Source organism: Lonchura striata, chromosome Z, assembly GCF_046129695.1.
Source record: "Lonchura striata isolate bLonStr1 chromosome Z, bLonStr1.mat, whole genome shotgun sequence".
Classification (NCBI taxonomy): Eukaryota; Metazoa; Chordata; class Aves; order Passeriformes; family Estrildidae; genus Lonchura; species Lonchura striata.
Genome location: NC_134642.1, coordinates 84,101,697 through 84,112,102, shown reverse-complemented (window position 1 = coordinate 84,112,102; position 10,406 = coordinate 84,101,697). Strand labels below are relative to the sequence as shown.

The window sequence follows — 10,406 nt, the reverse complement described above, 5'->3', positions numbered from 1 at the left end:
CGCCCTCGGTTCGTCCCCTCCGCCCTTGGCCCGTCCCCTCCGCCCTCGGTTCATCCCCTCCGCCCTCGGTTCATCCCCTCCGCCCTCGGTTCATCCCCTCCGCCCTTGGCCCGTCCCCTCCGCCCTTGGTTCATCCCCTCCGCCCTTGGCCCGTCCCCTCCGCCCTTCCCCCGTCCCCTCCGCCCTTCCCCCGTCCCTTCCGCCCCGTCCCGCTGCTCCTCGTCCCGTCCCTTCCCTCCCTTGCCGCCCGGTCCCGTCCCGTCCCGTCCCGTCCCCGACCCGGCCGCCGCCATGGAGGACGCGCTGCGGGAGGCGCTGGGCACGACGGTGCTGCGGCCGACCGGGCACACGGCGGCCGGCTGCATCAGCCAGGGCCGGAGCTACGACACGGACCACGGCCGGGTGTTCGTGAAGTGCAACTCTCAGCTGGAGGTGCGGCGGGGCGGGGATCGGGGCTGCCGGCGGTGGGCCGGCCCCGCGGTGGGAAGCAGCATCCTGGCGGAGCAGTGCCCGTCCCTGTGGTCAGGGAGGCTGGATCACTGTGACTCCCTGGATCAGTGATTCCCTGGATCAGAGCAGTGCCTGTCCCTGTGATCTGGGAGGCTGGATCACTGTGATTCCCTGGATCAGTGATTCCCTGGATCAGGGCAGTGCCCGTCCCTGTGGTCAGGGAGGCTGGATCAGTGTGATTCCCTGGATCAGTGATTCCCTGGATCAGGGCAGTGCCCGTCCCTGTGGTCAGGGACGCTGGATCACCGGGATTCCCTGGATCAGTGATTCCCTGGATCAGGGCAGTGCCTGTCCCTGTGGTCAGGGAGGCTGGATCACCGGGATTCCCTGGATCAGTGATTCCCTGGATCAGAGCAGTGCCCATCCCTGTGGTCAGGGAGGCTGGATCACCGGGATTCCCTGGATCAGGGCAGTGCTAGTCCCTGTGATCAGGGAGGCTGGATCACTGTGATTCCCTGGATCAGGGCAGTGCCCGTCCCTGTGATCAGGGACGCTGGATCACCGTGATTCCCTGGATCAGTGATTCCCTGGATCAGGGCAGTGCCCGTCCCTGTGGTCAGGGAGGCTGGATCACTGGGATTCCCTGGATCAGGGCAGTGCCCGTCCCTGTGGTCAGGGACGCTGGATCACCGTGACTCCCTGGATCCGTGATTCCCTGGATCAGGGCAGTGCCCGTCCCTGTGGTCAGGGAGGCTGGATCACCGTGATTCCCTGGATCAGTGATTCCCTGGATCAGGGCAGTGCCCGTCCCTGTGATCAGGGAGGCTGGATCACCGTGATTCCCTGGATCAGTGATTCCCTGGATCAGAGCAGTGCCCGTCCCTGTGATCAGGGACACTGGATCACCGTGACTCCCTGGATCAGTGATTCCCTGGATCAGGGCAGTGCCCGTCCCTGTGGTCAGGGAGGCTGGATCACTGTGATTCCCTGGATCAGTGATTCCCTGGATCAGGGCAGTGTCTGTCCCTGTGGTCAGGGAGGCTGGATCACCGGGATTCCCTGGATCAGGGCAGTGCCCGTCCCTGTGATCAGGGAGGCTGGATCACCATGATTCCCTGGATCCGTGATTCCCTGGATCAGGGCAGTGCCCGTCCCTGTGGTCAGGGAGGCTGGATCACCGTGATTCCCTGGATCCGTGATTCCCTGGATCAGGGCAGTGCCCGTCCCTGTGGTCAGGGAGGCTGGATCACCGTGATTCCCTGGATCAGGGCAGCTGGCCCTGCTGAGGCCGTTCTGTCACCTCTGGGCCCCCCACACAGGGAGTGGAGGGGCTGGAGCGTGGCCAGAGGAGGGAATGGGGCTGGGGAAGGGAATGGAGCCCCAGGAGAGGCTGAGGGAGCTGGGAAGGGGCTCAGCCTGGAGAAAGGAGGCTCAGCGGGGACCTGGAGCTCTGCACAGCTCCTGACAGGAGGGGACAGCCGGGGGGTCGGGCTCTGCTCCAGGAACAGGGACAGGAGCAGAGGGAACGGCCTCAGGCTGGGCCAGGGGAGGCTCAGGGTGGGCAGCAGCTCTTGGACACTCCCAAGGATCCAGGGGCACCCACAGCTTCTCTGGGAAACCTGTGCTAGGGCCTCACCACTCTCACAGCCAGGAGTTTCTTCCTAATACCTGACCTAAACCTACTCTCAGCAGGAATTTCTTCCTGGAAGAGGCAATTAAGCACTGGAAGGGGTTGCCCAAGTAGGTGGTGGAGTCTCCATCCCTGCAGGTGCCCAGAGAATGCCTGGACGTGGCACTTAGTGCTGTGGTGTGGATGACAAGGTGCAGATGGGTCAAAGGTTGGACTTGATGATCTGGAAGGTCTTTTCCAGCCTGACTGATTCTGAGTCTGGATGGTGTTGTGGTATCGGTGTTGTTTGTCCAGTACATGCAGTACCATGCATGACATGCTGTTGTCACCTCCAAGGGTAGCAGTGCTGTAACAGTGTCTGCAAGTGCTGTGACAGGGGCTAAGGCAACCCAGCGGGTATTAAATTGTCTGCTGAGGGGGTGTACACCTGTGGCTTTAACTAAAACTTTTAATTCCCTGCACACAGCATAAGAGCTTTTCTTAGTAAGTGATATTTTTTTCACAATTGTTCAAGCTTTTCTGCTTTGTCCTTTCAATATCTAGAATGTATGGTCAAAGGAAGATAACTGCATTTGGTAGGGATAACTAAAATGCAACTTATTTCTTCAGCATTCTTTGTAGAAACAGAGATCAGGTGGAATTTACTTCAAAGATACTCCATACTTGTGTTTATCACCTAGATAACGTCAGTGGCAGAACAGGAGTCAAAACTTGTATTTGGCCTTCATACTTCATAACAAGCAAATGTGTTTGAAAGTACACATGCTACTATATCTGTTCCAAATTTCTCAACAATTTCTGATCCAGCTGGGGAGCTGGATGGGGGAGGTAACATGGGATAATACAGGAAGGTTATCCTGATTCACAGAAGAGAGTTTGAATTGGTGTAGCCCTTCCTTAGGCCTTTGCTAATTCTGTATTTAGCTATACAATCCCAACTAGCTGCAAGATCAGGCTTGGGGTAGGGGGAGGAAAGATCTGGGTGGATTTTCTGTTCAGCAGTTTCCTGTTGTGTGCTTTTGCCTGTGTGTGGATCCTGAGTGCTGATTAAAGCAAACTTTGTTGAAGTGCTGTAAACGCTGTGCTGTATGAGCAGCAGCTGCTGTGCACCAGCAGTTCGTAGCCAAGTGTGATGCTTTAGACAGAGGCAGTATTTCCTGATTTCCTGTGGACACTCTTGAGGCAAAAGGACAGGCAGAGATGTCTCCCAGAGATGGTCAGAGGGATGGAGCACCATGAGGACAGGCTGGGACAGCTGGGGTTGTTCAGCCTGCAGAAGAGAAGGCTCTGTAGAGACACAATTGCACCTTCCAGTGTCAAAGGAAGCCCACAGGAAAGATGGGGAAAGACTTTTTACAAGGACCTGGAGTGACAGGGAAAGGGGAAATGGCTTCTACTTTAAAGAGAGTAGGTTTAGGTCAGACATTAGGAAGAAATTCCTGACTCTGAGAGTGGGGAGGCCCTGGCACAGAGAAGCTGTGGCTGCCCCTGGATCCCTGGGAGTGTCCAAGGGCAGACTGGACAGGACTTGGAGATAATGGAAGGTGTCCCTGCCCATGGCAGGGGGTGGGACAGGGTGGTGTTTATGGATGTCTTAAGGTCCTTTCCAGCACAAACCATTCTGTGGTTGCCTCTTAGTTGATGCCTGTTGCAGATTGTCCTGTGACTGTGTTGCATGGAGCATTACTAAAGGGGCTAGCATTCTCTTTCTATTTTATTAATTCCACTTTCCTGTTTTACTTTTACCTGATATGTTAAATTTCTCACATGCTCTTTCTACAACCCCTGCCTGACTCTTACAGAGAAACATTTCTTCATGTGATGAGTGTCACTGATCTCAGAGGAGAAACTCAGGAGAGTAGGTTTTCCTTGCTGTGGGTAGCAGGTGCATGAAATAGGTCCCAAATTCAGAATGTTATCCAAGCAAATGCAGTTCGTGGTGGCTTGGTTGGGCAAGTGTGATAAGGGGTATTTGGCTGCTACAGTTGATTGCCACCCACACCCTTCCCTCATGAGGTAAAAGAAAACATCATGGAAAACCATTCTGGTGATAGCTCTAGAACACAAGTCTGATGGGGCACAGCTGATGGAGCTCATACTTTATCCGTAAGCTGTTTCCACTCCTTCAATTGCGAACAGACTTTCTAAATTATAGAGAATTCTAGAACCTAAGTAATTTTCACTCATTTTATGAAGTGACATTAGTCTATTTGTAAAACTACTGTCAAGTCTGATGCTCTGGTGCTGTCTGTATCTTGGTGTGTGAATAAACGTGTCCTCCAGCCTTTCTATGTAAGTTTTATTTATTTCCTGGAAGTGCTTTGTTTGCCTGTGGCTGATGCTCATAGACACTAACGCTTTCCCTTAATATCTGGCAGGCCAGAAGAATGTTTGAGGGAGAAATGGCAAGTCTGGAAGCCATCCTGAAGACAGGGACGATAAAAGTGCCTAAACCCATCAAAGTCATAGACCTGCCTGACTGCAGTACTGCGTTTGTGATGCAACATTTGGAAATGAAGGATGTGAGCAGGTAAAACAGTGTTATCTTTGCCTCCTTTAACCAGAAATTTTGGCTGTCATGATTCATAGGGGAAACCTGTTTAATTTTTTTCTAAAGCAGGTCAAGACAATATGGGAAATCACACAGCAGAGTGTTGTATAAAATACTTAATAGTGCCTCACCTAGCAGATAGATCATACATCCCAAAGTGGGTCTGGGTTTTGGTTAGTTTTGGGTTTGTTTGTTTAGGTAATTAGTGGTTTTTACAGTAAGTTTTCTATTCACAGAAAGGAAAATGACCAGCCTGATAACCTGTGTTGTGTACTTGCTCCCTGTATAAGAACCAGTACTGTACTGCTTGGCACTTCCCCAAATCAATTAATCTTGATTTCTGTATTTTCAGCTTTTACCTTCATTTTTATAGTTACAAATTTTTGACCCTTTTCTGTGATAAGCACTTAATATGATGAATTGATCTATGTGATTCCATTAGGGCGGTGATCATGACCAATTTCTCATCTCTCTCCCAGAACTTTTCTGCAACCAGTTTAAAGTCTTGTCCCTCATCCTACTTGTTGGCAGAGTTTCTAATTCATGAAGAGCCCTCAGTGAGTCCCAAGAGAAAGGGCAGAGATGTTGCTGTTTTGGGGTCAAAAATGGCACCTTTGGCATGTAGATTTCCTGTATTAACAGGAACAAGTTGAAGAAGTAACTTTGCCTTAAACATCAGTGCCTGAAGAACAGGGAAAGTTGAGGAAGGTCAAAGGCAGTAAAAGGAACGTAATTTTGTTAACATGTGAGGCGACTGGTTGTAATATCTGTTTGTAATTACTACAATACTCTTCTGAGCCAGGTAGAGGATAAGGTTTTAGTAAAAATATGTAATAAACTAGGCCTCTGTGACACTCATCATCTAGGCATGCTAGAGGAAAGCAGCTGAAAGCAGCAGTAGAAAGAAGAGGATCAGCCTTTTGGTTCTGTTTCCCAAACAGATTTTACCAGAGTTAGAAAAAAAAGGCACAACATGTTGTGCATGCTTTCTTACCTATATCTTACTGAGAGTCCTCACAGAAGTGATGTCACACAGAAATTAGAATTGATAGTTTCTCTGTGTTAGTAAATTTGTGCTTGCTACTCACTTTTACGTAGTGGTGTCAGAAACAACCAAGTAAGTACATTTTGTGTTACTATGCAGTCTTGATAGGAAGACAAGGCATTTATAACTGGAATACACTGAAAAAATATTTTGTTAGAGGTGTAGAACTGCTTTCACTTACTTGATAAATCTGTTCAAGTGACCCCTGGAATATCAAGACCTGGTTCTGTTCATGTGTCAGTGGTACTCAGATTCCTGTTTTGTTTCTTAGACACTCATCACAGCTTGGAACTCAGCTGGCTGATCTTCACCTTTATAACCAGAAACTTGGAGAGAAACTGAAGAAAGAAAGGCGCATAGTTGGTACAGTATACAGCTGTTTGCAAATTTAACCCAGTTGATTGTCGGTCTCAGATTCAGTCAAAGAGAGAAACAGAGAGTTTCTATCCAGGCAGAAGCCAGGGAAAGAGTTGGAGAAGAATGTAAATAATTATTTATCTCTCTTGTTGTTCACATTGTTTATACTTAAGTTCTATCACTGTGCGTCAAGCACTCTGCACCAATGGTTGTTTTCACTTCAGGACCAATGGAATTGGTCCTCACGGAGCTCTGTATAAAAGAGCAATGCATTTTGAATAAACCAGAGTTCTACTCTCAGCAGCCTTTTGAGTCAGAGTCTCCTCATTCCCATCCTGCCTCAACAGCAACAGTTGATAATAATCTACAAAGCAGTTAAAATTACTTCTGCTACTTCAGGACAAGTTCATCTTCCCCTGAAGATAGCATGAGAATAGGTTTGGATGAAACAGACCCAGGCAGGGATTCTTCTTGCTTTTGTTTGCTCTGTTTGGGTTTGTGTAAGCAAAACACATACTCAGTTTTGGACCCGTGGGAGCCCAGACCACAGTTTCTATGGTATCAGAGGAGATAAAGAACCTCAAAATACAATTTTGAAGACCAGAATCTAGCTGCTTTACGTCAAACTTTAAATTTAAAAAAAACCCACATTGTAACCATAAAAAGAACATTAAAGTTCAATTTTTTTTATTCTCAGTAGAAGCAGCATTGTACTCTTGCATAGTTTTGAATGTTCATTTGTGTCCTGGACGCTCATTATTCTGTTACTGTTGTTGAATTTTTTTTTTTTTTGTTTTGATAGGTAAAGGTCAAGGGCAAACGGAAATCCAGTTTGTGGATCAGTTTGGCTTTCATACAGTTACCTGCTGTGGCTATCTTCCACAGGTAGGTTGTACTTCATCAGACTGATAGAATTTTAAATTTGTTTTTTTTCCCCTCAGTGACACAGAGGGTCAAAATTATCGTAACGAAAATAAATGAATTTGTGGAGCAGTGAAAATAAAAAAAGCATGGTTCAGCCTGCTGAGGAAGGTAGTGCTTTTCACACTTGATAGCTCTTCAATTTCTTGGAATTTAATCACGAAGTGAAAATTATTCTAATTCGTGTTTTAAAGAGATAAATATTCTAAGAGAAAATTATCCTAATTTAATGTTTTAAAATAACATTAGATTAAATGATGGTAGTATTTACTGTCCTGGATGGTACCAGCACAAAGGCTGCATGATACTCAAAGGCTTATTTGAAAAAGAAGCAAATCTGCCTTTTGTGTGGTGTAGAACTGACTTTTGCAGTGCTGTTCCTTCAGGTGAACGACTGGCACAGTGACTGGGTGAGTTTCTTTGCTAGACAGAGGATCCAGCCCCAGATGGACATGATTGAAAAGGAATCAGGTGACAGAGAAGCAAGAGAACTTTGGGCACAGCTTCAGGTAGGAGGAATTCTCTCAGTTCTCATTATTGGGAGAGCTGGGTATACTTACATTTTATTTTTTTAAACCAGAGTTCCTGTTTGTTGGTTTGTACCAGGTTCTGTTGGTAAGAGACTCCAGTTTTTAGGGATTAAAATGCCCTTCTAAAGTATAATGGCATTCGCCATATCTCCCTATGCTAACATTCCAGAATGAATTCCAAAGTTCCAGATAGGTACTTTGCCTTACTGTTTGGGGGATACTGGATGGAGTTCATACTCTCATTCTCTGTAACATGTTCATGATGAGAAATGTACAGAAGCACTTCTGTCCTGCTTGCTGTCTGTTCATTCACTGTTTGCAGCTGATTAAGTGACTGTACTGTTGGCTCTTTGGGTCCTACATTTTGGAAATTTGGTGAGACATCCTTGAGCTTTTTAGTGATGAAATGTTGGTGGCTGTTGTTACTAACCCTGGTCAATATCTGAGTTTCAAGGTTTTTATATTCTTGCTAAAAAAGATTTAGGTGACCATTATGCTGCTCCATTTTATGAACAATAAGAGTCCTCTGGATGTACTCAGCATCTCTGTTGATCAAGTGCTGTGGTGGTTTAAGTGATGGGTTTTAGGATGCTTCAAGTATGCAGATAAACATCTACATTTTAATGATTGTGTCATTTACATGTCTTCCTTTTCTCCCCTGCAGCTGAAGATACCCAGTTTTTTCTGTCATATGAATATTGTTCCTGCTCTCCTGCATGGGGATCTCTGGGGCGGAAATGTAGCTGAGGATGATTCTGGTCCAATTATTTTCGATCCGGCTTCTTTCTACGGCCATTCAGAGTACGAGCTCGCAATAGCTGGGATGTTTAGTGGCTTCACTGGTTCTTTTTATTCTGCTTATCACAGTAAAATCCCCAGAGCTGCAGGGTTTGAGAAACGCCTGAAGCTTTATCAGCTGTTCCACTATATGAACCACTGGAACCATTTTGGATCAGGGTACAGAAGGTCTTCTTTAAACATTATGAGAAGCCTTGTACAGTAAGTTACTGCTTAAGCCAATACTTCCTGTCTTGTTTGGGGAACCTCATACTTGGTGGTGCAGCTGAAGGAGTAGTAATGTTACTTGACCTTGTTAAAGACCTAGAACCAGTGTCTCCTGCTGAATACCAAGTGTAAAATAGTAATCTCTTTCTGGGATAGTTGGGGATAACTCTATGAGGGAAAAAACTAAGCAAGGACTGAATTTGCACAATGCATAAAGGTCTCAGTGTCCAAAAAGCATGTGAGACTGTGCAGGGTAACACAAATAAACACTAAGGAGATGCCTGAAAGAAGTTGCTTGCTGCATTTTGGTGTGTCTTCCTCTTTCAGCTCGTCATGTCCAGTTGTGTGCGTGAGAGCAACAGAGCTTGAAAGTACAGGAAAATTATGTAGCAATTTTAGGAATTATGTTTAGGAACCGTGAGAAGGGATTTGGAGCTGCAATTAATTTTCACAGAATCAGAGTGGGTGAGGTTGGTGTGGGGATCAGAGAATGTATTCTAGTCCAACCTCCCTGCCTAAGCAGATTACTTAGTATTGGCTCCAGAGGCTTTTAAAGACCTCCACGGTTTTGCTGATTGATTCCATTGGATGCAGACTTCTGGTGCCTCCTGGAGTGCTTGTAGGCTGTTCTAATGAAATAAAACCTGCACTTGCTTCACATGTTTGACTAAAGCCAGTCAAAATCTACCTAATCATGCAATTACATAAATAGCTGGCACCTTATTTTTTCCACACCACCAAAGAAAACTATAAAAATATAACTTTAAAGGGGACTGAGGTCAGGGGAGACTCCTGAGATGGCTCACAGGCTGTAACCCTCTGCTTCTCCACGAGAGTGCCTATCAGCTAATTTTATTCCAAGGGGGTACTACTGCTTGTGCTTTCTGATACCAGTGTGTTCATCAACAATAGTTTATTACCCTTACTGTGGCACAAGGATCAGTAAACCACAGCATTTTATGTCACTGGGACAACAGATGTGTCCCAGTGTCAAGGCTGCACCATTTGTACACCTTTGCTCATGAGAGTTCCAGTGCAGACCTAGAGAGTTGCACTGTTCATTCTAAAATATTCTGTGCAAAGTCTCCCAGGGCCTCAGACATGCCAGAAAGGAAAAGATGTAGAAACCCCTGGGCTCAGTACTTCTCTAGATAACCTGGAAAACAAGGGGTCTTCCTTTCCTAAACTCTCACATGACAGTCCCCACTAAGTGCATGCTGTGGCAACATGGACTTTGAGTGTTGGGGAATGACTTGTATTAACTAAAACTGCTTTGTACTGGATATTGGCAGATTACTGAGGGTTTTCTACTTGTTAGTTTGGCAGTTACTTACACAAATTTGAAACATGTTTGGTATTTGTTACTACCTCTACTACTTTTCTCACTGGCTGTTTGACTTCTGCTGCAAAATGTCTGCTTGGTAAAGTAGGTTTTACTTTCACCTTGTTAGCTGAATAAAAGGTTTCTCAGTTGATTATTGTTGTCACTGTTTTCTGAATTAAAACCTTACGTCTTGGTTTGTTCTTTGGGAATTACTTTCTCTAACCTGTTAAACATCCTTAGTTTGTTAGGTAAATCATGATCATCTGAGGTGTTTCGGGGAATGTGCATATATGGTCATGGGTTGGTTTGGAGAACTGTGTCACTGAAGAAAATCTACAAGTTCATTACAGTGCAAGTCAAGATGTTAATTTTCCTAAAATACTTAAATACTCTTCATTGTTAGCAGGGGACGATGAAAATGATAGTAGATTTTATGTCAGTTGCAGTTATAAGATAAACACTGATAAACAACAAGCCTTCAGAGATTACCTTTTCCTTATGGAACTGAATCAAAATATTTTTGTGATTGAAGGAAAGTTGTGTTTATGCAAGTTAGAAACAATTGTATGTAGAGTTTTAATGTAAGGATATTA

At 45.9% G+C, this 10,406-nt stretch overlaps 1 protein-coding gene across 1 annotated transcript; it reads left to right on the top strand.

Moving 5' to 3' along the window:
* Positions 1-205: 205 nt before the first annotated feature.
* LOC110482531 (ketosamine-3-kinase) lies at positions 206-9,964 on the top strand. Its single transcript, XM_077790070.1, has 6 exons — positions 206-432; positions 4,459-4,610; positions 5,948-6,039; positions 6,836-6,918; positions 7,341-7,463; positions 8,149-9,964. Exons 1-6 carry the CDS (start codon positions 292-294, stop codon positions 8,485-8,487), a joined length of 930 nt encoding a protein of 309 aa, XP_077646196.1. The 5' UTR covers positions 206-291; the 3' UTR covers positions 8,488-9,964.
* Positions 9,965-10,406: the final 442 nt, after the last annotated feature.